This window comes from Sorex araneus, chromosome 1 (assembly GCF_027595985.1).
Source record: "Sorex araneus isolate mSorAra2 chromosome 1, mSorAra2.pri, whole genome shotgun sequence".
In the NCBI taxonomy this organism is placed as follows: Eukaryota; Metazoa; Chordata; class Mammalia; order Eulipotyphla; family Soricidae; genus Sorex; species Sorex araneus.
In genome coordinates this window covers 179673913-179701208 of record NC_073302.1, presented here as the reverse complement: position 1 = coordinate 179701208, position 27296 = coordinate 179673913, and the positions used below count along the sequence as shown (strand labels likewise).

At 41.9% G+C, this 27296-nt stretch overlaps 1 protein-coding gene across 1 annotated transcript in view; it reads right to left on the bottom strand.

Moving 5' to 3' along the window:
* Nucleotides 1-15750: 15750 nt before the first annotated feature.
* Nucleotides 15751-27296, bottom strand: part of FBXL17 (F-box and leucine rich repeat protein 17) — a 527962-nt gene continuing 516416 nt past the window's right edge. Inside the window, exon 9 of the mRNA XM_055139470.1 lies at nucleotides 15751-18561. Coding sequence (XP_054995445.1) covers nucleotides 18421-18561 — 141 coding nt within the window. The 3' untranslated portion in view covers nucleotides 15751-18420. The remainder of the gene's footprint in view (nucleotides 18562-27296) is intronic.

Genomic DNA, 27296 nt, shown 5'->3' with positions numbered 1-27296 from the left:
TTTCTTTGCAAAGGATTGTCAAGTCAGATGCATTTTGAAGCAATCTAAATGCAAAATCCTCCCAGGAATATGTAATTTTTCCATTCTATATCCTGTGTGCTGTCTAATGAACTAGGGGGAGTTCTTGGGACACCCCCTTCATTCTGGATTTCCAGAGCACTCAACCTGCTTTTATAGCAGAGGGAAGGACCATAGTCCTCCCACGCTAATCATCACTTTCCATGATACTGAATTCCACTATAGTATCAAAATGACCATAAAGCCTTGTAGTGGGGCACTGCTTAGATTTCTATAAGTTCTCACTCAAACCCAAGCTTCTTCTTTAAATCTACAAACCTCATCCAAGGCCCCTTTCCCTTGTGACCTGCTTCGCAGAACTTCTGCCCCCAAAACTACTATTCACCATGGCAATCCTTTAAACTCTTTCCTATCTATACCTTTTTCTCTAAATGGGAAGAAAAATATTGATTTAAAGGTTCACACAATCATTCTTCTCTAAATGATCAAAAAATGTAAAATGATAGCCCCAAATTTTATTGTTCAAGGAAATGCAAACACAAAAACATTGCATAAGAATCAAACAGGTGATCACTAAGAATTTTCATACTTGCTGGTCAAAACGTGAATTGGCTTGGCCATTAAAGAAAATGGTATAGTTCCACTGAGCTACAACCTCGTGCAGCCCGGGGAGAGATTTTTCCCTCTCCACCCCATTTTTCTGAGCGAAAATGGAGGCAGCGGCAGCAACCACGTGGTGAGAACCACCCTCTAAGACCCCTCAACCCGGAGGTAGGACTCTCTTTAGTGACATAGCCTGTAGGTGGTCCTGGGAGGGGGGGCGTTCCCGGCACGCCTTCCGCCCAGAGATGACCAGGAGCCGCAGCAGAGAAACAGACCCTCCGCGCCTAAAGACTGTGATCCTGAGGTCTCCTAACCCATTTTGGCACCAGAGCGGATTCTTGCAGCCATCCATTTTGACTGTGAACTGAGCTAAAATATTAGAATCCCAAAACCGCATGGCCGCTATTGCGGCCGCGCGGACTCAAAGTCTTCACTCTCAGCAATGAAGAGAAATTATTAGATGATGCCTATTCAGCAGGCCTGATTGTTGGGGAAAATTTCCAATCAATAATAGTGAGTTCTGTATGGAAATATGGAATGTACTCAAAGTATATAGAGAATAAAGGGACTATCATTAGCTACTTCGATGGAAGGTGGGGTGGGAGGGGGGTTTATTGGGGTTCTTGGTGGTGGAACATGTGCACTGGTGAAGGGATGGGGGTTTAATCAGTATTTGACTGTGACTTAAACCTGAAAGCTTTGTAATTTTTTTTCTTGCTTTTTTTCACGGGGATTCAATAAAATATTTCTTTAAAAAATATAAATAAATAAATAAAGAAAAATAAAATAAAGAAAATGGTATAGTTCCAGGCAATATTTGCAAGTACCCCAAACTAGACACAAACCAAATGCCTTTCAGTAGTAGAAATGGATAAACAGTGGCATCACATACTCACTCCATAGAGTCTTAGGCAGCACGCAAACACTAGAAACTAGAGGACACAAAGCAAAAGCAATAGATTTGACAAAAGCTCTGAGGTGCCAAGAAAATGTCATTACACCATGCACATGTCTGATGCTTCCATATAAAGTTCACAACCAATTACATCTTACAAGGTGCACACGGGTTGTAATCACAAAATAAAAATGAGAAACTCGGGTCTGGGGAGAGTGAGGTGGTAGAAAACTGCCTTTCGGGCATGAGGCTGAGTTGGGGCTTGGCACTGAAGCCCCTGTGCACCTTGACTCCCAGTACCAGGACAAAGGGGCTGTGTCTGCGGTGCACCACAGTCACGTGTTCTCGAGGCCAGGTCCTCTCCAAAGCAACAGAGAGAAGGAAAAAGGAAGGAAGAAATTAATTTTCTCGGAGACTAGGAGGGCGAGTGGACCTGGAGAGGCAGGGGGTGCCGGGATGTTCTCTAACAAGTCCGTCCTGCTGCTTGCTGCACAGCCCTACTATGATGGATGGAATCTCCAGGCTCTAGGGAGACCCCACGGCTCTCTCTCTTGCTGCCTGCATTTGGTGGTCTCGAGCCACTTCTCCACCCAGGACGGTCGATGCCATATTAAGGCCCCTGTGCACTAATATTAAGTGATATGACTTCTAGCTCCAATTTCTTTGCAAACGATTGTACTTTGCACTTAATATTAGTGCACAGGGGCCTTAATATTAGTTATTTCATATGGACACAGTAAGAAGGAGGAAATGAGGACCAGGCTGGCTGGTGATCAGTTGCCGTTTATTCCATTCTCCCCAAGTGCCTGTTCTAGTCTCACTAAGCTCCCCACTCTAGTCTCACACTGCCCCTCATTCCTGTATCCTCCTGTCTCTCTTGCTCATCTCTTCGTGCTCCCACTGGCAGCCGCATCTCTCATCTCTCCACGCATCTGCTCCTGCATTCTTCCCCTACATTCTTCTCCCTCTGTCTCCCTTGCTAGTCTCTCCGGGCTCCATCTTGCGGCCCTGGTCTCTCTCTACTCTCTAACCAACTCCTGCATTGGGGGTAGACACCATACTCTTTCTGGTAGCACAATCAACATATCAAAAACCCTTCCTGATGGCCCATCAGGCTCAAGGGTGGAAATACCCCCTAGGGTGTTTCTCCTCTCCTTAATCCAATAACTTAATTAACGTTTTAGTTCTACTTCCTAATATTAGTTATTTCATATGGACACAGTAAGAGATATATTGAGCTTCTAGGGTGGCTCTCCTAGGGTGATTCACTATTTATCTCAGACAACAGTTCTCAGGCCAGATTCATTTTTCGTACCCCTAGCAGGGTCCTAATCTAGATGTTGCTTTTTGGATCATAACAGAACTTATCCATGACAATGTTCTTAACTTATAGTTAAGCACTATGGTGCTTTTGGCCAGGCCCATTTCAATGCTAGGGTAGCTCACAGCTTGCCCTGGGTCCATCCAGTCCCTCATTGGGACCCTGCTTTTGGGGGTGCTAGGAACTAAAGGCAACTGAGGGTTAACTTGAGAAAACAGATGCCCAGGAGTGAATATCATTTGGAGTCAATGAACTGCCAAGTTACAAAAGTATAGCATTGGTGCAGTCTCCCCTTTTTTTCCAGATGGAATCTCGGCGACCATGAGCTTCTACAAGCATGGCTCTGGTATGTGGGTGTCAGGACAATTCCTCCGAAGCACACGGCCACGCAAATGGAAAATAAATGATCTAGCGTCTGTCTCTGGAAGGCAGGCATGAATTGTGGTGGGAATATCCATGCAAAATATAATGCCCCAAACTAGAGAGAAAGTATCTGAGCAATTGTCTGTTATAGAGGCAGGGTAAGGACTGGAATGGAAGTGGGGGGATAAAGGGGATATTGGTGTTGGAAAGTTTGCACTGGTGGAGGGATGGGTGATCAATCATTGTATGGCTGAACATCAGACATGAAAGCTTTGTAACTGTATCTCAAGGTGGCTCAATAAAAAATTAAAAAAAAAAACCAAAATTATAGCATTAACTGTCTTCCTGTGTCTATACAAAAAGGACATTCACTGTCACTGTCACTGTCATTCCGTTGCTCATCGATTTGTTTGAGCGGGCACCAGAAACGTCTCTCATTGTGAGACTTATTGTTGCTGTTTTTGGCATATTCAATATGCCACGGGTAGCTTGCCAGGCTTTGCCATGCAGGCTCGATACTCTTGGTAGCTTGCTGGGCTCTCCAAGAGGGACAGAGGAATCGAACACGGGTTGGCCACGTGCAAGGCAAACACCCTACCACTGTGCTATCGCCCAGCCCACAAAAAAGGGCATTGCTCTGAATTATCTATGCAAAGGACTTAAGGAGAAGAGAAAAGCAATATTTACAAGTTAACCGAGTCTGATTAGAAGATAAAGGTGAGTCACCAGTTGGGGAAGCAGAGCACAAAGAAAGAAATTAAAAGTAAACACAGAGGGATGGGAGCACTGTGATAGGAGTAACCAATAAACCTAAGCTCCCTGTGGCAAGGCAGAAAGGACAAACCAATGTTATCCTACAGACAGATGGGGGTTTGTCTTTCTTCTGTTACAGTCACCACAGAACGTTTTCAAACATGGAGTCTGTCCCTGGTACCACCTCTCCTGCCCCCTCAGTTTGGCTTTTAAGGATTGTATTAAATGCATCATTAATCCATGGAGGTAAGAAGATTCTGGGCACTTAGCTTTTTCAGAATCCTAATTTTAAGAGCTAAGTACAGCCAGGAGAGGTAAAATTCATCAGAAGCCACAGGGAAAGAGCAGGGAAACAGACTAGGCACACAGCCATGTGCACTGGAGCAAATTCAGACATCAGAGGAGGCCCCAGTAACTTAATTTTCACATTCAATCCAATTATTTATGTTTTTGATTAGTGTTCTTACCAATGTTTTCCTCCTCTATGTATCCATGAATTTGGTATAGCAAAAGATCAATTAATAAAAATTTCTCATAAATCCAATGATCAAATTGTCTTTTTGTTCCAGCTGAGTCACTAAATGGGTCAGTTGCATGATGGTTGAAATACAGTAACAGCATTTCTATTGACAAATTCAAAGCTGCTGAGCTTTCTCCAGTCATCTTAAGGTTATTTATTTTTAAAAAATCCTTCTCCAGTAGGCCCATTACGGCAGCACCTTTTATTTAGCACTCCTTTTATTATTTTTATTATAGCACTCCTTTTATTATTATTATTATTGTGATTATTATTATTTTGCTCAGGGCTCACTCTTGTCTCTGCACCCAAGAATCACTCTGGGCCAGGTGGGTGCAGTAATTAGACCCGGTTCTGTAGCGAGCAAGACGACATTGATGCTTCTCACTTCCAAATCTGCCGTGTGACGCAAAACCTGTAAAAACTATGGAGGAGTATAAGAAACTATGAATATCTCTTGCATTGTCTGATGACTCAGGTGAAACATGTGTCTTTGGGGTATCTCTTTCATTGAGCTGATAGATGCAGAGTCACAGAAGAGGGGGTGCTCCTTAAAGTCATTTTCTAGAGCTATTCATTTTGAATCTGTTTCTTAGATATGATTGCATTCCAAGAACTGAAGAAGTTTTATTACTGAAGTTCTATTGAATATCTCAAAAAGTTATACTCAGTTTTAACTTTTTCCTTTTTGGCCAGGAGTATACACTCAGCAATGCTCAGGACACTCCTGACAGTGCTCAATGCTACCCCTGATGGACTCAGGAACCACTCCTGGTAGGCTCCAGGGACCATATTTGGTGCTGGGAATTCAACTCAGGTCAGTCACATGCAAGGAAAATGTTCTACCCTCTGTCCTATTTCTCCGGGACCTGTGGTTAGTTTTAATATAAGCTTAACACTCAAAACCAAAAACACACCAATACCTACCAGTGGTAGTATCTGTAAGCAAGTTGTGATTTATTCATCTGAAAAAATGGATAAAGTTGGCCCAAACTGATTGCCCAAGGATAGGTGAAACATACTAAACAAGTCTGCATTATTCAAAAGTTTTATAACAGATTTATCTGTGTAATTAAAAATAAGGGGATAATGAAACAATTGCTTATGAAACAGTATAGTAGTTCTTTGATTCCTGTGAGAATGATATGAGAGATATGCCACAAGAATCCTCACAGCTGTCTCCATATCATAAGTACAGCTATTTAGCTGGGATTTAAAGCATAATTCTGTAGCCTGAAAGACAGAACAGTGAGCAAAGCACTTGCCTTGAATGTAGCCCAGCCAGGCTTGATCCCTGGCACCTTATATGGTTCCCCGAGCACTGCCAGGAGTGATTCCTGAGCACAAAACTGGAGTAAGTAGGTGTGGTACCCCAAAACAAGTAACTTTTTTTTGCAATGACACCATACGCTTGCTTTTATATTTGAGTGCTGCTACCCCATGTCCACCACCAGGTGCAAGAACCCTCCACCATGATCGAGAGCCCCCATTTTCTACCTGCCTGCTCTGGTACTCACAGATCACAGTTCTACTGACTGTATTTCAGGTTTGTTTCCACTGGGAATTGTTCAATCCCTTGCTTTTTTTTGTATACTTGCATTTGGGTGAGATCATTTGGTATTTGTCTTTTTCTTTCTGACTCACATCACACAGTGTGATTTCCTCCAGTCCCCCCCAGCCTGCAGCAAATAGCAAGCTTTTGTCTTCTCTAATAGCCGAGTCATATTTTGTTGTGTATATATAGGCACAATGCCTGCCTGTCCTTCGCCAACTATAAGGCCAAGATAACTGCCCTCTGACGACCTGATGGATCTGTCACATCTTCCAGAAGGGCAATGGAAAACGTTACCCACTTCTACTCGGATCTCTTCGATAGCCACATCCACCTGCCCACGTACCAAATTCTACAGGATGGACATGTCGCTCCTAGCATTCTCCCTTCTGAAATCCAACATGCCATTTCGTCCATAAAGAAGTATACAGCACCCAGTCCAGACAAAGTCAGACCTGAGCACCTGAAGAATTTGCAACCAGTACTCATCAATACACTGGCTCAGCAATTCACACACTCACTACCTGTCTGAATGCAGGGTTCGGTCCCAATGGAAAACCAGCAGGACTATCCTGCTGGTCAAGAAGGGAGACATCCACGACATCGGCAACTATCGCCCAGTCTGCCTGCTGTCCATCGTCTATAAGTTGCTCACTCGAGTCATCCTGAATAAGATTGGCAGAACACTAGATAAAGGACAATCATGCAAACAAGCCGGGTTCTGAAAAGGATTCAGCATGATTGACCATATCCATAGTGTGACCAAGCTCATTGAGGTTTCATGAGAGTTCAAGATGCTGCTCTGTCTAACATTCATCGATTTAAAGAAGGCCTTTGATTCTGTTGAGACTGAAGTGGTCATCAAAGCCCTAGCCAAACAGGGCATTCAAACTCAGTACATCAGGATCCTCTGTGAGTGTATTACGGATTCACCGCCAAGATCTCACCATTCTACAAGGAAGTGATCATTGACATAGAGGGGTTGGGCAGGGCGATACCATTTCACTGAAACTCTTCAGTGCCACCCTTGAGAACGTCATGCGATGACTGGAATGGGAAGGAATGGGAGTGAAGATAGACAGCAACTACACCACCTCCGCTTCTCTGATGACATTGTTCTAATAACACCAAACATTAGCCAAGTGGCACTAATGCTGGCAGACTTTGACCATGAGTGTGGAAAGGTCAGACTGCAGCTGAATCTCACGAAGACAATGTTCACGAGAAACAAACTACTACTTCATGACATTCCATCTGCTTTCAACACAATGAACATCTCCGAATGCAGCAGTTATGCATACCTAGGTCAAGAACTCAACATGATGAATGACCTGGCACTTGAGCTGCGCAGGAGGAAGAGAGCTGCATGGAACGCCTTCAAGAGTGTCAAATAAGTTGTTAAGAGGATGAAGAACCCTCCTGCTCCGGGGACAGCTTTTCAACTCCACCATTCTTCCTGCACTAACATATGCCTCAGAGACCTGGGCTCTATGAAAACAGGATAAGAATGCTATGCTTGGAGTATTACTACGTTTCACTCAAGTGAGAGAAGGAATCTGGAGTTTCGACCTCCATCTAAGATCGAGAATCAGGGATGCTGTCTTGTTTGCCAAGGCGTCAAAAATCAGATGGGCCAGACACATAATGCGATTTGGAAATGACTGCTGGACTAGAGCTGTTATCATCTAGATTCCACAGGACATCAAAAGAACGCATGGCTGCCCACCTATGAGATGGTCAGACTTCTTCATCAAGACCCTGAACAAATGGTTTGAGGCTCTTTTTGTTCCTGGAGTGAGGAGACACCATTGGGCTATGCTAGCATGGGACAGGGATGAATGGAGACTTTACTGGTGCCCACTCGAGCATATCGATGAGCAATGGGATTACAAGTGGTACAAGTGAAATATAGGCTATTGTAAATAATGCAGCAATGATAGGTGTTCTCATGTTCTTTCAGATGGAAGCTTCTGTGTTCTTGGGGCTAAGGCCCTGCTTAGGATTTCAATGATGGAGACTGGAGAGATAGTACAGCAGGTAGGGGCTTGTCTTGCACATTATGGCCGACTTGGGATTGATCCTTACCACCTCATATGGTGCCCCTAGTAGTGCCAGGAGTGATTTCTGAATACAGAATCATGAGTAATTACTGAGCTTCTCACAGCATGACTCCCTTAAAATTCCAATGTTGGTCTGACAGAAACCAGGAAGAGATGCAATGCTATGATCCCAGAACTGAAGGGGAGAAGGTTGAGACTAGAAGGTTCTCCCAACTGTGCCACCTCCTTAGAGATGGGAGTGTGTCAACACTGCTTCACAAAGAGCAAACCTCCATGAAAAAAGAAGCAGGAAACAGCACCACTAGGCTTAGTGATTATTGATGTGCAGCTGCGTAAAAATATTTAATAGTTAAATAAAAAATAATTTGTTACATATACATAGTAAAGAATATTAATAAATCAAATGCTAGTAAAACTACACTTCACCTTATGAAGCATAATCCTAGATCCAACCAAGGTCTTCCGTGTAGTTTGATAGTCCCATCCCACTGCAAGAATGCCCAAAATAAACCTTCATCCTGAATTTTTGCAACTGTTCTCTTTTTCTTTTCCCTTTAAAAACACTTGCGTCCATAAATAATAACTTACTTTGCTTGCCTTCACTTAATTATAGGGAACAAATGTCTTGCTCTGTTTCTTCTGAAGAGGTTCCTTCTTCTGCCTTCCAAATGTCAGGTGCCTGAATACACATTCTTTTGACTTCTATCTCAGCTCATAAATGACAGGAGATGATTTTAGATAGACTTGTAGTTTTAAATGTCATCCATCCACCTTGTTTATCCCTCTCCTCTGGCTGAACTCCTGCATCTAAATACAAAAACTCAACAGCTACAGTGAAGGTGTGATTCATCCAGAAGCATACCTGAACCCAGCAGGAACCCAGTAGGGTGAGAAGGTGAGATCCTAGATATAATGGTGGGAGATGGATGCCCTCATGGAGAAAAATTCTCACAAGAAGAAACTCCCAATCCCCGTCCCTCAATCCAAAAACCCTGGTTTATACCCTGAAACCAGTATCAAGCTATTAAAGGAGCAAGACAGGGTGTGGTCCCCAGCAAGTATCCCGTTGACCTCATAAAACTCTGGTGAATGCCTTATTGTATCCTGCTTGTCATAGAAATAGGGTCACCACAAGCAGCTTTTGGATGACCTCTCATAGCTTTGCTGGCAGGGGCCATTCTGGATCTTACTCTTGCCTTTAAATTTTATCTGCTAGACACTTCAGTTTTGTCACTTCTGATTGTAGTTTTCTCATTTCTGTTCACATGCTTTTATTTTCTTTAGTATTTTTTTTGCCACACCAGGAAATGCTCAGGGATTACTCCTGTATCTGCACTCAAGAATTACTCTTGGTGGGCTTGGATGACCATCCGTGGTGCCAGGGATTGAACCTGGGCTGACTGCTTGCAAGACAAGCACCCTACTTGTTGTACTATTGCTCTGATCATTACATACTTTCTTCAAAGTTTTTATTTAATTGATTAAGATTTTGTGGTTTACAATCATCATCATCATCATCCCGTTGATCCTCGATTTTCTCGAGTGGTCTCAGTAACGTCTCCATTCGTCCTAGCCCTGAGATTTTAGAAGCCTCTCTTTACTCGTCCTTCCTAACGATGCCGCATTGGAGGCTCGTTCAGGGTCACGGGAGTGAGACCCATCATTGTTACTAGTTTGGGCATATGAATACACCATGGGGAGTTTGCCAGGCTTTCCCATGCGGTCAGGAAGCTCTTGGTAGTTGAGAACTCTGGCAAGTTCCCAGGTTCTCCCAGAGGGAGAACTAGGCTATAAGATGTCGCTTCCAGGAGCTTGGTTTTATAGTCTGTGCATGTTGGCCATTGGTGGGATTACATGGATCCGGGGGCAGTCCCTGGGTGTGACCGCCTAGCTACTGGAAAATGGGGAATCTGGGCGGAAGAGGCTCAGTCCTGATCTGAGCAGGCTTGGAGATCTCAGCCCTGGGTCCCACACACCTGGGTTCCTCTGCCAGTTCCTTCATGCATGAGGCTCGTCCGAATGTGTGGAGAGGGGCCTTGAGCATGGGAGGTCTTTGGCTGCAGGAGCTCTGCTCAGGGCAGGGAGGGAAACTGAGGCCCACCCTCTCCAAGGGGCCCCGGGGAAGACAGCCAGGCGCGGGGGCAAGAGACTCTGCTGTGGTTTACAATACTGTTCATAATGGTTTCTCATACACATAGTTTTAACATTACATCCATTACCAGTGTGCCCATCTTCCTCCCCAGAAGACCCCCATTCTTTTTACTTTCAATCCTCAATCTAACCCCAAGTCAACTGTCTGGATCAGTTCTCTCACTGCGTTTCCTAGAAGACAAAAAGATGCAGCTCCTTTTCACCCACATCTGACTGTGGAAGTACTCCTAGTGAAGCAGTATTTCCCCGATAGTCAGGAAGAAAGACTCTGGGAACCTTCAAAAAGACATTGCTTATTGCCCTCCATTCAGGCCTCTTTTCCCTCTTATGGCCCAACCCCAACTGCCCTGTCTCAAACACACACAGATTTCCCAGTCAGGTGTGGACAAGTACAACCACAGCAGGGCAGCCTGGGAGCTGAAGTTGTTGTGACCTTCAGCCTCTCACTGCCACTCAGATCTTGGAGCTCTTCATCCTTCAGCCAACCTTGGCAGACAGCTGTCACTGGGCATTTGTGTTTTTGTCCCTGGTCACCATCCAACCTTGTGAACAGGTACCTTGAAGAATGTGTAATTTTATTTTGGAGCCTCACCTCTGCTCAGGACTTGCTCCTGGCTCTGAAATCTAGAGTACATTCCTGCCAGGTTCAGAGGACCATATGCCTTAAATAGTAGACAGAGGAGAAGGAGGGACAAGACGGCACTTAAAGTAGCCCCATAATTCACATGAGCTTCAAAATTTACAACAGCAAAAAAGTCAGTGGGAGAGGACAAACAGGGAAGGAAAATAGCAACACACAGCCTCATTCATCAGCGAGCTTCCAGGGAGGAACTACAGAGATCCACACCCAGATCTCTGCAGCAGACAGACTGCGGCATCTAGAAGTCTGCCGTACTCGAGAAATGAAAATAATAGCACGAAGGGCTCTACCAGCATTAACAAACTCTATAACCTCTCAGCGAACGACCTTAAACACTATGATGAGGATGTTAAATTAGGCAAACAAATGATGGTACAGAGAGTCAAACAGGTCAATCAGAAGAAAAGGGATATATACAGAATGATCTCTAACATGTATCTAACTGCAAGGTAGCAACAAAGGTCCAAAGGCAACATAATGGGAGAATTGGTCTGCAGAGTTAGGTTGGTTGGGGTGGGCGTTAGAGAAGAAGACTTGTTGGAGTCCTTGGGAGGTGAGGGGAGTAAAATGGTGATGGGTGGGGTGAAAACAAATCAATGATGTTCATGAAAACCAATGATTAACAGTATTGTAAACCACAGAATCTCAATCAATAAAAAACATTTTAAAAGAAATTTAAAGAAGAAATAATAAAAGTACAACCAAAAGAGACAGAACTGGATAATGATAGAGAAAATGAAAAACTAAATGCAGCCTCAATAGCAGAGTGACAGTAGTTGAACTAAAAACTAGTGAGCTCCAATATGGGTACAGGAAACTTCTAGAAAGCAGCAGAAGATAAGAAAAAGTCTGAAGAGAAATGAACAGTATCACAGAGAACAATGGGGTGCATTCGAGATGAACAATATAAGATTCATTGTATTCCCTGAAAAGGAAGGTGAATTCAACAAAGAATCCCAGTCAAAGAAACCGCGGAAAGAATTTCCCAGAGTTGAGGAATGCAGGCACCCAGATTCAAGAAACTTGAAGGATCCCAGTGAAAACAGACCCAAAGAGAAAAACATCCAGACACACTGTAGTCAGAATGACAAAAGTCAAAGACAGGTGGAATACGGAAAGCAGCAAGATCAAAGAAGGAATCACATACAGAGGAACTGCCCTAAGATTTACAGTGGACCTATCAAATGAGATATGACATACCAGAAGAGAATGGTGGGAGATAGTAAAAACAACAAACTTAATGAAATGAACACCTCCACATGATTATTCTTTCCAACTCAATTAACATTCAAGGCTTTTTTATCTTTTTTCTAGGTCACACCAGCTATGCTCGGGGCTTACTCCTAACTCAGTGCTCAGTAAGTACTCCTGAGCACTGCTCAGGGGACCATATGTGATGCTGGGTGGAACCTGGGTTGGTCACATGCAAGCCCACTGCCTTAACTGCTGTACTATCTTGATTATGATTCAAAGTTGAAGGAATGATACAATGCTTCAAGGACAAGCAACAGTTTAGGAAGCTATAGCCTTTTGTGACTGTGTATTGAGGAATAATAAAGGAAGTTCTTTAATAGATAAGATAAATTACATATTCATAACTTCAACAAAATTGATGGCAATAAATTCCTTCATCTTGGTGATCTCACTCAATGTAAGTGGCCTGCACTCACCAATCAAGAGATAGAGAGTGGCAACAAGATCAGAAAACCAAACCCAACATTCTACTGCCTTTAAGATATAGCTGAACAATGGGAATAAACACTCAAAACCAGAGGCTGGAATATAATCTCATAGGTAACAATTTTCTTAAAAAGACTGAGATGGCCATACTTGAATTTCAAATTTAAAAAGGCTATAAGGGACAGGAATGGTCGCTTCTTAATGAGCAAGGGATCAATACATCTAGAAGAATTCCTAATTGTATATGCCTCTAATGACGAACCATCAAAATATTTAAAAAATTTTTAACTGACATAATGGAAGATATTGACAGCAACACAATAGCAGTAGGAGACTTTAATACTTCTATCACGGCTGCATACATTAACTAGGCAAAATCTCAACCAGGAAACACTGACCTTGAAGGAAGGAAAGGAAGTGATGCCATATATAAGGCAGACATATATGGGACACTTCATGTCAAAAGTTGAGTACCTTTAGCTCACACTGTGCACAAAAGTGAACTCAAATGGATCAAAGCCCTAGGTCCCTACAGTGTTTGTGCGCTAAACAATACACAGGTATATTGATGTCTGTGGTTTACCCAGAAATTCAGTTGCAAACCTCAATTTAAAGAATAGTAAAAATAAGATTATATCAAATTAAAAAAGACACTGTGAAACAAAATTATTAAATCAAAATGCTTTAAACATAAATTATTAAAATAAAGACATCCTTGTGAATGGGAGAAAATATTTGTATATCCTAAATTTGACAAAGGGCTGGTAACACATTTATACACATACATGCATAGCTATAAAATTCAACAACAAACAATCCTACAAAAATGTGTAGATGAAGGGCCCAAGTGATAGTACAGTGCGCAGGGCATTTGCCTTCCATCTGGCTGACTCAGGTTCAAACCCTGCCACCCAAATGATCGCCTAAGCACCGCCAGGAATACTGGAGCACTGCTGGGTCTGGTCCCCAACCTAAAACTAATGAAAAAGAAATACGTGGAGACGAGTTGAACAGGCACGTCTCCAAAGAAGACATATAGATTAGCAACAAGCACATGAAAAGTTGCTTCCTGTGAGTGGCCAAGAAACAAGCTTTGATGGAGATGTGGAGAAAAGCAACCCCAATCTGTTTCTAGAATTATAAACAGTCCTTCAAAAAAATGGTAATGGAAATTTCTCAAAAATTTAAAACCAGAACTACCAATGATGTGGCAACTCCTGTCCTGTGTATCTGTGCCAGACAGACCACACCCTGCTGTGACAAAGGCTTTCCTTATCTGTGCTCAGGGATCACTCCTGGCGGTGCTCAGAGACCATATGGAGTGCTGGGGATCAAACCAGCTCAGTCATGTGCAGACCAAATGTCTTAACTGTGTGTCTTTTGCCCTCAATTTATGTTTCACTTCGCAAAAGGGATTATAAAAGCTTTCAGGGAACCCGACTTTATGTGAGGCACTCTGATTTGACTCTCCAGTATTCACAGGACCAATGTTCTGTGCATTCTCTAGGTTATGTGAATGATGCCGTCTCCCATATCCTAATAATTTCTAAGCTTCTCTCTGCAGAGACGATAGTTTCATATTTGGGATATAAGGAAACACAATGAATGAATGAATGCCTAAATACAACAGAAGCAAAGAACATGAGAACTGGTATTCAGGTATTCAGTATGAAACGTGCCACCAGAGGAAGATGAGGGTAAGGACTGCGAGGGGCAGTAACTATGGTAGAGAGAAATGTAAACAGGGAGGAGGAGGTGGTGCTGGAAGTGGTAAGGTGGTACAAGTGAAACCCTGCCAGCACCAGTGCTATAAACCACAGTACATACATGTATATGCATATGCCCCTCAGGGAGGCAGACTGGCGGTCAAGGGATGGGGGACACTGGTGGAGGGACGTAGGCACTGGTGGGGGATCAGTGTTGAAACACTGTATACCTAAAATCCAATCATGAATAACTTTGTGATTTCACAGTGACAAAAAATTTTAAGAAAGTTTAACGTGCATTACAATCACTGGGAGGGCTTCTACAACAGATTGATAGGCCTTATTTCTTGATTTTCTGAAGTAATAGGTCTGGAGTGAATCTGAATTTGTAGTTCTAACAAATTTTCAGGTGCTTTGATCAGACTGAAAGACACATATTGAAGCAAGGGGCCAGCATACGTTTTCTGTAAAGTGCCAGGCAGTAAATATTGTTATAGAAACCTCTCCATTCTGCTCTGCAGCAAGAAAACAACCATAAGCAATAGAATAACAAATGCATGTGGAAATGCTTCAATGAAAATTTATTTACAAAATGTCCATCTGTCTAGATTTGGCATGGGAACAGTTTCATGATCTCTGCTGGACACTCAATTCTTACTCTTTTCCTAGACAAAAAAAAAAGGGGGGGAGGGCTGCTTTGCTTTCTTGAAGGTACACTAATTTATAAGGATTTAAATAGTTTTTTTAAAAAGTAATGTTACATAGCAATCATTCAAACTCTTTATTCCACCACAGTGCCAGGATGGTGCAGTGAAATTCTGCTTGATGAATGACATTAGGGCGAACTCGCCTTACTGAGCAAATCCTCAGTGGAGGCTCAGTCTCTCCGCTTCCCCCGGCTCCCACACCTCATCTCCTACTACTCCAGACAGTCCCCATTTTCCAGGTTGCCTCTTCTGCCTTCACAAATTCCTGTAACTCCTTCAGCCTCATTAAAAACTCCTCCTGCAAAGCTCTCCTTCTGCAGCCGTCTTAGGAGGCCTCCCTATAATCACGTCCATTAGTAACATCTGTCGGACTCCACTGCCACTGCTAATTCTTAAAAATGTCCTCTCGCCAGGCTCTAAGCAACTGGAGGGGAATGGGTTTTATTTATCATCAGGTTCCCAGTGTCTGGCACGTGTCTTTTACTCAATAAATGTTTCATTTTATTTACTATTGAAAAATCAGATAAGTGGTAAGTAAATGAGTGTTTAGAGAGCGGGATTTTAAACAGCATTCTTTTCCATCTTTGAGGCTTCAATCTTCTCGCGATAATCACTGGCCAAATTAGAAGCTCCTAAACCTAGTCTTGTTTATTATTCCGGCTTAGTCGAACCTTCATAAAATCAGTAACGAATCACACAAGGACACCCCCACCCCCGCCACCACCCGCTTCACATCAGTGGCATCAGCCTGGCATTTATTGTATCTAAAATAAAACAACAGACACAGTGTTTTGTTTCTCTTTTATTGCAACCCATTGCAAGGTCAAAAGATTCACAGAAATATAGAAACTACAAACTGGGTGAATTTCCTTTATCCACTCAAAAAGACATTAAAGACAAAGGGCCAGAATTTTCCACTACAGCAATATATTTCATAGTCTTTATTCTGAAAATACTGTTGACATTTTGGAGAGGATAAAAAGCCCTGCATCAAATGTGTTCACATATATTTATGACAGTCTAAGCAAAAAAAGAAACTCTATATTGCCCAGAAAAATCATTTGAAGCCCCATTTCCAAGCATCTAATGAGAACACATTTCACAACCATCACTGGATCACTCAGGGTGATGCTCTTGTGAGGTGTTTTTGAGAGTAATGCTTTGAGGCCAGGTATGATATTTCTACAGATTTCTACAAATATACCAAAGCAGTTTTCTGGGTTATGTTGCATCAGGCTTTCTGGATTAGTCAACATTTTAAAGGTAAGTGCGAGACCCTCCCAGCCCACCCTCCCCCCAAGCTAAAGCATGTTACAGTGCTGTACTTTAGATCAAAACAATGCAACATTTTAAAAATCAGGTATACACTTCTGAAACCATTTGACAACCGAACTGTAACACTCTAAAGATTATTACAACTTTGAACTGAAATGGTGCCATCTATATCATTGATGGCTCTTTTTTTTGGCCTTTTTAAACTATTTAAAATATAATGTGACATATATAAAAATTAAACTTTTGCTTATTCACTCAAGCTACTTTACTATACATATGGTCTTATAAATTAGTTTTGGATTAAAAACAGTTAAAAGATTGTGAATTTTTTTCCCATGGCGGGGAAAGAAATATTAAAATGATGCATAAGAAGACCTAGAATTTATTAACGGCAAGCTTTTTTTGTCTTATTCCAATTTCATTCCTTTAAACTGAATTAGCAATGTATTTAGTAATGTAATTTAGTATAGGGAAAAAAGACCCTTGGTGCATATGACTAGATTTTCCTAACTGATTTGGGTTCAAAGTCAAAAATTAAAAATGCCAGAAACAAGTTGACATAATCAAAGGCAACAACTGTCACAAAACAAGGAGTCATCATAAATAAATGAGTGACACTGAAATGGAAAGCTGTTTTTCCTTAGGACTAGTATCAGTTTAGCAATATTAGGGATTTATAAAGTGAAAGTAAAATCAGCATATCTGTCAAAGATTAAAAAAACCAGTATGTCCACATTGAGGAAGAATAAATAGGAAATTCACAAGTCAGGCTTTCATATCTAGTTCTACTGTAAAAGATAATCACTCTTTAGCTTAAAAAGGCTCCCTGCTGTCTTGATTATAAATCTAGATGCAGGAAAGATTATTTGAGCCTGAGTCCCTACTCTGAATTCATCGTAAAGATGTTTGAAATCAAAACATATATTCATTTACTGATAGATATTGTCTTAACTGAAAGCTGGAAAACTTTAAACAAACAAATGCTTATTTTTGACAAGTGTAAACAGAATCTTAATGAAAAGATTTTCTAATTTTTCTTCTTAACTCATACACTAACCAGAAACAGATCTTTGCAGTCGCATAAGAACTATTCAAAAAATAACATGCATATATCCCAAAAACCTGTTCTAAAGTCCAAAGCAAAGCAAAAAAAAATCAATAGGAAGATTGTCTACTTGTATCTCACTCATTAATCTTCTATCTACATGACTACCCCCAAATTTCAGAAATATACTTTCATAATTACCAAATTTAACAAAAAATAATTAAATGATCTGTGAGTTTCTTAATAACTGCACACTATTAATTACATTGGTGGTTTTAATGTGAATAATGCTAAGATTAGCTCTAGATATCATTAAAATATATCCTGACCAGTTACTATCCATGAAACAAAAGCTAACACCAACACACCATTAACATGAAACTCAACTAAAATATTTAGTACTCAACAGAACACATTTTAGGAAGGATGAATAATTAACTTTCGTCTGATGACCGGAGAGTTCTGATGGCTGCCTCCATAAAAATTTAACAAAAGGCTTTAGTCTCTAAGTCGTCCACCAGATAGCAAGCAAGTTGGCCACTTGTGGATGAGTTTGGTAGATCCACAGTGGAGAACGAGCTTCTGCCGGGGCCTGGGAGAAGGCTACAGAGTCGCTGAAGGCTCATAGGTATGAGAGAGCATGAGAACATCTGTGTGTGTTTGAAACCTTGAAAAGCTCTGGTTTCCAGACTTTTAATTAGTACAACATCCTTCTGTTCTGGCTGACACAGCAGACATGCACAAATCTGCCCTTCCAGAAAGAAGACAGCTGCCTTCATTTTGGAGGTCTCTACAAGTGGCAGTTATTAGAATGTCAAAACAATCCATCCAATTGTCTTATTCTATAGTAAAACAAAAAAAAAAGACTTTTTCCTCTTTTTATAGAGAAAGAAGCCTTTGAACTTAAAAACGCCAAGCTTTCAAAGCTTTCCTTTTAAAGAATAGAACAGCTCGCCTGGGAACAAATAGCAATTGCGCTTATGCTATGCAGTATGCAAACGAGACACAAATATACACACTCAGATACATACGCAGACACGTGACAGTTAAAATCTTTCCAAGAGATCACCCAACCCAAATCCATCACTCCTGCCTGCCCACACCGATCCCACGGCCCAGGTGCAGGCAGGAGCCTTAGGAGGAGGCAGCAGACATGCTGGGGGTCCAGCCCATCTGGTAGGCTCTCTCCAAGGTCCTCTTGCAGTCCTGCAGGACGGTGCTGAAGGTGATGTGCGGGTACTGCTGCACCAGCTGCTCCACAGTCACCTCGTTGACCTGCAAGTGGACAAGAGTGGCCGTTAGACACGGGGACCATGGGAACGGCTCACCTGTGCACGCACTACTGCTAACGGTGCCCCCGCCCCCGCCCTTCTCTGTGGTAGGTGAAGAGATCTTTGTCTCATTTTGTCTCACGGTTCTGACTACTCAGATACTACCTTTAAACTATGGGATTTCTTTAGAAGCCATGAGGTAGGGGCTACGCTGGTGATAGGTGTGGGGTTGCAATTATTTGCATGAGAAACCATTATTAATAGCATCGAAAACCACAGATTCTCAATTAAAACATTTAAAAACCCATAGGGTATCACAAGATTAAGTGTGGGGGTGGGGAGATAGCAGAGTGAGTAGGACAGCTGCACGCAGCTGACCCGCAGTGGACGCCTGTCAGCTCATATGGTCTCCTGAGCACTGCAGGAGTGATCCCTGAGCATACATGAAAGCATGGTCCCTAATCAACTACTCCCATTCCCAGAAACATAAGTGACCTGTCAGGATCATTTTTGCTTTTATTTTGGGTGGTCACATGGGTCCTGATTCAGTGCTCAGGGCACTATGCAGTGCCAGGAGTCACTGGGCATTGCGTATGGGAGCAAGTGCTCCAGTCCTTTGAGGTATCTCTCCAGTCCCACCTTGCTAAGATCTTGTGCGTGGGAGACAGGTGGGAAGGCATAAGATAGCATTCCAATTATACAATTGACTTCATCATCAGTTCCACAGGGTTTTCTTCTTTTTCTTTTATTTATTTTGGTTTGGGGGGGGGCACAGCCAATGGTGCTCAGAGCTTACTTCTATTCTGTGCTCAAGGATCCCTCCTGGTAAGCTCAGGGGCCCATACGTGGTGCCAGGGATGGAACGTGGGTTGTACATACAACCCAAGGCAAGCGCCCATGCGCCCCACTGGACCTCACAGCTTCTTTAGGACAAAACTCTTGGTTGGTGGTGAAGATTCATAGATGTCTAGGTGGCAGAGTTCAGCAAAATAATTTTTCTTTCCTTTAAATGTTTAAGTATAGCCAACTTCTGGTTCTTTTGTGAAAAAGGGCTGAAATGTGAGGAATCAATAATTAAAACATACATGGTTGGCAGGTCAGGGATGGCCCCAATGGACCTTAACCATCAAAGACACCACCTTGATTCTTGATTAGACAAGGCAATCAGACAGGCCTAATTAAAACTAACACCTTTACAATTGCTGTGTGTGAAGGGATTAATTTGTCAATTATTTTTAAGCTGATTGCAGCTCATATCACAGAAGTAGACAGTTTCCTTCATCCTTTAGATAAATAAATGATTAACCTAAGAACCACAACTTTAAGGTAGCTTTATTTAAAATCTTTATTGAACACTTGGGCATTTCCAAACACATCAATATTTCATTTATACTGAGTAAGCTGATCTAAGAGAAGGTGCATGTGAGAGACATTTTTGTGTTTTTCTTTCTGAGTCTATTACTGAAGAAGATCAGAATTACCAGGAAAACCCAATAACATTTACCTCCCCCCAAACATCCAAATATCTTATGCTTTGAAAGTTTAGTCAGAAGCATGAGGACATGATGTTCTCTGTCTTCTGCACTTTTCTGAAATAACACAGTGTTTTGTGGATGATTTGGAAAACTACATTATATATAACCTTTGATTAAAAAAATTGAGAATTGATATTTCAAAACTGGGTTGATAGTGTTTAATCTCTGTCAGAATGCTTATCTATTGAGGCCTTGTTTGTATGAAAATTGACTTTCATTCCAATAGCAAGCTAGCTAGGAAGTTCATTCTGTGATATAGACAGGGGTCGTCAACTGTAAGAACATATTTTAGAATTGATTGTTTTAAATCAATATTTTAAAATAGCTTTTGTAAAGCTAATATACAAAATACAGTTGAGAATATTAATGGATAGTCAAGGGAAATTTGAAACAATGTAGTTGAAACTTATAAAGTTTATATTTATATTCCAATCTTGATTGAGTCAAAGCAGCAAGGACAAGGAAGGTGATGCATGGTCTAGCCCAGTTCTGGTTTTAATGCTCTCCAGTCACCGATCTACTTTCAGTTTACCAAGCTCTAAGTTCCTGCAGGCTGGGGGCATTGTCCACATCATTCGCTTCCTTTGCCTGGAACACTCTATAATCTAATTCCCCCTTGACCCTCTTCTTATGTCTACTTTTGAACCCATTTCTGATTTCTTAGCTTTGATGTCATTTCTCCAGGGAACTTACAAAACTTCCCTCCCCCGACACTACCACTCCCCTCCCCTCCCTGTCCTCCTCCCCCATCTCACACAGTCAAGTTAGGTACTCCTTGAGTCCAAGTTAATTTACAGCATCCTCAACAGTACTTACATACTTACAATCATCAATCTAGAAACATACCTTCTTATTGCTTGGTTTAAAGTCTGTCTCTTCTAGTCCAACTTAAGATCCACAAGACTATGACTATTTTTGTATTCACCGGCTAGGTATAGTTTTTAGTGAATAAGTGATTTATTTATTCACTGCAAATACAAAGAGAAGTCCCAGAGCAGGGCAAAGCCAGGAAAACCAGTGACTTCACTGGGAACTAATATTCAGCTAAGGAATTCCCTCCTTCTGGAAGCTTCCCTCACTCAGTCACCCCCCAATAGGCTGGGCTGAGTAAGTCTTCTCTGAACACTTCCACCGGCCACCTGAAACCTTGGTCTTTTTCTGCACTCCCACGCCACACTGCTGTCCTCGTATTTTTCTGTCTTCCATCAGAACAAAAGTCTCTGAAGACTAGAAACTACCTTTTCTCCGGAAAGTCATCAAACTACACAAAATCAGAAGAATGACCATGCTTCCTTCCTATCAAGTGTCATTAACCAGAAACACTGGCTTCCTGGTCTCAGTGCTTTGAGGTCTGGGTCCTCAACTGTGTGAACAGAGAAAGAATACTGCGTCCTGTAATTGTTGTGAGGATGAACTGTAATAAAGTACCTGACGTTCCTATTTTGAAGCAGTAAATATCCATGTGTGTAATTCAGCATGTTATCCAGGTACATAAAGAGATACTTAGGGGGGCTGGAGATATAGTACAGTAGTAGGGCACTTGATTTACAGAAAGCTGACCTGGGTTCAATCTCTGGCACACTCTAGGAGTAATTCCTGAGTGCAGAACCAGGAGTCAGCTCTGAGCACCACCGGGTGTAGACCCAAAACAAAGAAGATAAACACCCCTTACCCCCCAATTAAAAGGAAAAAGGAAAGAAAGGAAAGAAGGATGAAGGAAAGGGAAAGAAAAGATGCAGAGAGAGAAAGAAATTTAGAAGAAAAATTTAGGTACGTGAAGAAGCATAATACAGAACTGTACAATCTTGGTAACATTGTGGATGCTTGTTGAATACTCATATCTTCAGGACCCATAAGGACATCAGACAGAACTGCTTCTAACTGTGTAGGCCTGTATTTTTTTGCTTCTTTTATTTTTCAGTTTCCTGTTAGCACATCTTTATTTTTAATAGTATGTTAAGGTTATGAGCTCTCTATATTGATGTTTAATACTTTTCTACTTCGGAGCTATTTCAGAAACACACCTTGCTAAAACTAGTTGCAATATTCAAAATAAAATCATCACAGGTGAAGACGGAAGCTTTACAACATATCTCGAGAAGAATATTTTCTATTTTCCCACCCTCTGGAAGAGATGCCAGAACTTTCCAGGAGAATGCTGCCCAAGACAATGTAAGCTGTCACTCTCAGGAAACCTTTCTTTTCTTTACTGGATATCCCCCATGCTGCAGTTCTATTTCCTTGATCCTCCTGCCATAAATGAATGCAGGGTTCACAAAGTGTAAGGGGGAATCATTTGGTCAAAGAGAACCCAGAAAATCTATATTATATCATGCAGATTTTGTAACAAAATGGAAAAGCAGCTGAGACTGGCTTATTTGATGAACAACTGAAAACTGATGAAAAAATAATGAAGAGAAAACATTTAAGCCCACCAAAAAGACAGGGTACTGTCTCCTATGGTATAGCTTTTCCAATCTACTGTGTAATGTTTTATACCAAGGTTGAAAGAGAATCTGTTACTGGAGATCCAATTTTTTTCCTTTGTTTTGGAGCCACTCCTGGTGGTGCTCATGGCTAACTCGGGGCTTTACACTCAGGCAACACTCCTTGTGGGGTTCAGAGACCATAGTGGCTGCCAGGACAGAACCCAGGTCAGTGCCCTATCACCTGGACTGTCTCTTATGGAGATAAATACTGGAAGTCCAATTTTTATAATAAAAGTCTCTGTGTTATAACTATTTTGCAGAAAGATATGCTATTCACTTCATTTTTAACTTTTTGGATACCATCTGCTTTAAACAAACTTGATGCATGAAGATTTGGAATTGTTCATAATTAAATATTCATACTCCAGTATATAAATTAGGGAATAATTGTTCATTTTAATGCTTTTTTTTTTTGTAGAGGGCACACCAGTTCTTACTCCTGGCTCTGTACTCAGGGACCACTCCTAGAGGTACTCAGGAGACTGATCGTCTGTTGAGCTGAGGCCAAACCTGGGTCAGCTGTGTGCAAGGCAAGGGTCTGAACTCCTGTAATATCTCTCCAGCCCCTAATGTTTAGATCAGTTAAGACTTTCATGCTAGAATTACTTTTTTTCTAGCTCTTCTAATGTGTTTTAAAGATCCTTCGATATACAAAAATTTTATTTGCCATTTTTCTCTTGCATAAAGTAAGATACACCTGTATCAGCCATATAGATAATGTGCTAGCTCTGACTTTCATAGGTTGTGGGTAAGTAGGAACAGACAGAAATTGCACTTTGTGTACCTCTGGTTTAAGAGTACCAGTACTCCTTTATAAATATGATGTATCTTCTAAACAATCTTTTAGCTAACTGTGCTCTATAAATTTTTGAAAACAAAGCAGGGGGCAATGCAAATATTCCATTTTTGAGCTTTGTTGGGTACAAGTTATTCAGATGAAAATACATGTGCTCCCACTAGGGAGGGTTACCTCTAGTGTCTATTGGCAATGCGGAGAGAAAATTACATACCCAGGCTATTTTCAACGACTCCTCAGAAGACAAGCTCACCTTATGTGCACTCCCTAAGCACTTTGGTGTCTGGACAAGGAATTTGGCAAGAGATACCAGGAGGGCCCAGGCATGGAAACCCTCTTGCCTACACACACATTTTGTCACGCACAACTTTGCCCCCTTGACTGAAAAGAACCATTTTCGGCTTCAACTTAAAAAACATATGTAATATAAAAAAGGAACTAAAGATGAGGCTGAAAAAAAAATCTTCCACAAATTCTGGTTTTCTGCATTCAATTTCTCCCTTGCTGAAAACTATCAATGGCAACTTCTCTATAACAGAAGATTTGAAAAATGCAATGAGTGCATCTTGCTAAGGAAAGAGGCAACGGTGTCTACTGAAGAAATTGCTGTGTTTAAAGGGAAAAGGCACGTAGCATAGGCTTTACACACACACACACACACACACACACACACACACACGACTGGATTTTAGAGTTCTCTCCAAAGACTGTATAACTGTCATTTAAAATTTCAGACTATTAGGACTCTATTTTTTTTTTGTTTTTGGCTTTTTGGGTCATGCCTGGCTATGCTCAGGGGTTATTCCTGGCTCTGAACTCAGGCATTACTCCTGACAGTGCCTGGGCGACCACATGGGATGCCAGGGATTTAGCCAAGGTCAGCTGCATGCAAGGCAAGCTCCCTCCTGCTATACTATCACTCTGGACACTCTCCTTTTTTTCATAAAATGATCGAATACCCATCTCTCCACCAGTGTACATTTTATACCATCAATATCTCCAGTATTCCTCCTGCCACCCCCACCCACTCCCTACCTCTAAGGCAGACAATTTCCCTTTCTTGGGCATTACGGTTTGCAATACAGATACTGAGAGGCCACTATGTTTGGTCCTTTACCTACTTTCAGCACACATCTCCCACCCCGAGTGATACCTCCAATCATCACTGACTTAGTGATCCCTTCTCTATCCCAGCTGCCTCTACAACTCTAAGGTACTGAAATTGATATTTTAATCAATTTTGAGTCAACATCTATTAGCACTTTTTGAAATTGCTATGCATATTATTAAGGTAAACTGCATCATAGTTTCATCCTACTGCAGCCAGCAGGATGGACTGTGAGGAGAGAACCCTTAGCACTTCCCAGGTTCAGCTCAATCAACTTTTCCATCCCATGACACTGTTTCATCACCACCAAAATAAGACTTTTCCCCAAAGCTCCAGATGGATATAAGCCCACCCACAATGATCTCCACAACGATGCCTGCTCAAAAGTGTGAAATTTCTGATAAGATTTGAAGAAACCAGTTATAGCAAGTGATTTTCATTTACTCTTGGGGGCATGTTATAAACTATTCAAGTTCCTCAGACATGTTCCTTGTTGGGAGAAGTATATGGCACTTGGTATAGTAAACTCATACTCAAGAACACAATGAGCCCTCGGCCCAGATAAGATCCAGAGCTGCTGCTCGCCAAACAGACCCTCTGCCCCTAAAGATTATGATCCAAGAGGTCTTCTAATCCATTTTGGCACCCAGAGCGGCTTTTTAAAAAAATTTATTTTATTGAATCACCATGTGGAAAGTTATAAAGCTTTCAGGTTTAAGTCCCAGTTATACAATGCTCGAACACCCATCCCTTCAGAGTGGCTTCTTACAGAAATGTAACTAGACTGTGAGCTGTACTACAACTATGTGCCGCCTGGGGAGGGATTTTCCCTCTCCACTCTGCTTTTCTGCATGGAAAATGGCGGCGGCACATCATCCACGTGGCGAGAGCCACCCCCTAAGACTTCCATCCAGAGGTATGAACTTTGCAATACTGTGGCTCATAGGCGATCATGGGAAGGGGGTGTTATTGGCAAGCCCTCGGCCCAGATAAGATCCAGAGCTGCTGCTCACGAAACAGACCCTCTGCTCTAGACTATGATCCAAGAGGCCTTCTAACCCATTTTGGCACCCAGAGTGGCTTCTTACAGAAATGCATCTAGACTGTGAACTGAACTAAAATATCAGAAATTCAAAACCACGTGGCCGCTGTCATGGCCGTGTGAGCTCATAGAATATTCATTCTCAGCAATGAAAAGAAATTATTAAATGATGCCTTTTCAGCAGGCCTGAGTGTTGGGGGAAAATTCCAAACAATAATAGTGAGTTCTCTATTGAAATAGTGAATGTATTCAAAGTATAGAGAGAATAAAATGAAGATCATTAGCTACTTAGGTGGGGGCTGGGTGGGAGGGGGGTATTTTGGGGTTCTTGGTGGTGGAACATGTACACTTGTGAAGGGATGGGGGTTCAATCATTATATGACTGACACTTAAACCTGAAAGCTTTGTATTTTTTTTCACGGTCATTCAATATAATAAAATAAAATTAAAAAAAAAAGAACACAATGAAACACTTAAAACCAGTTTTTACGCAGCGAAAAGTTTGCAAGGATATTATTTCCATAAAAAAAACTGAACACTATATTCAAAATTCCAATAATAAAAATACATTACATTATTCCTAGACTTTATGTTTCTTGAAACAAAGAGTATTTTTAATTATTTTTTTGGTTTCAATCCTACACACATCATCTGGCATATTCTTAGACCTCCATTCACTGACAAATTTCTAGCCCCTAGAGAATGCCAAGCACTAAGTACTCAGAAATACTTTTGGCTATTCATATAGTAGCTGCTGAACTAATCCATAGTGAATGAATACCAAAGTAAGAAAAGCTGCATCAGCTTGTGGCTCTGGGCTCGCTTGTACTCAGGCTGTCTGACGGCAGTGGGAGCAGTTTTTCAAGTCTTAACTTTACAGACTGCCGCACTCTCCAGTCCCTGACGTTCAAATCCAGACGGGTTCCTGGTGTGTCACACCTTTCACGGCGTTTCCCAAAATACTGCACAAGAGACCCGACTGGTTCATTGTGGCAATTCTGGAAGTGGTGCCACATGGATGCCAGGTGGCACTCTGAAATGACTTCAAGGGAACTGATAACTTCCTTCTTAACCGAAGATCAATGACACACGGCACAGCGCGCTCCACAGCGGAGGACCTGCCAGCAGGCACTGGGCATGAGTCAGCTTCCAACACTGCAAAACCCCACGTGGCTCAGAAGAATGAACACTTCATTGGCAGCGTTAGCGTCCTGCTCAAGAGTGCCCCATAGAAAATACTTTCTTTTTTTTTTTGGAGGGGGGGTGGTCAAATCCTCAGATGCTCAGGGGTCACTCCTGGCTCTGCACTCTGCACTCCTGACAGTGTTTGAGAGACCAGGAATTGGACCGGGGTCAGCCTCGTGCAAGGCAAACACACTGCTTGCTGTACTACTGCTTGAGCCCCAGGACTTTCAGTGACTCTTACAGTCCCTTTTGATGCCACAGTTCTGTGCTGGCAGCGAGGGAACCTTGGACAGATCTCCTGACTCAGACCAATGCAACTTCCCTCCTCCAAGGGAATCAGAAAAGAGAACATCAGGAATTCAGTGGGCTGTGAGGGGCAAAAGGAAATCTGCCAGGCTTGCTTTATTTGGTCGGTTCTGATGTCCTCACTGTAGCCTGGCATCTGCTGCCCCAGGGAGGCATGCAGTTAACACTGCAGAGAAGCTTCTGTCCCTGCAAGGAAGGGTTTTCCAACCACAGTTTCCCCTCTTCGTAACAATGGACGCATCGAAATTTGCATCTTCTGCAGTAAGAGAGAAATCCAA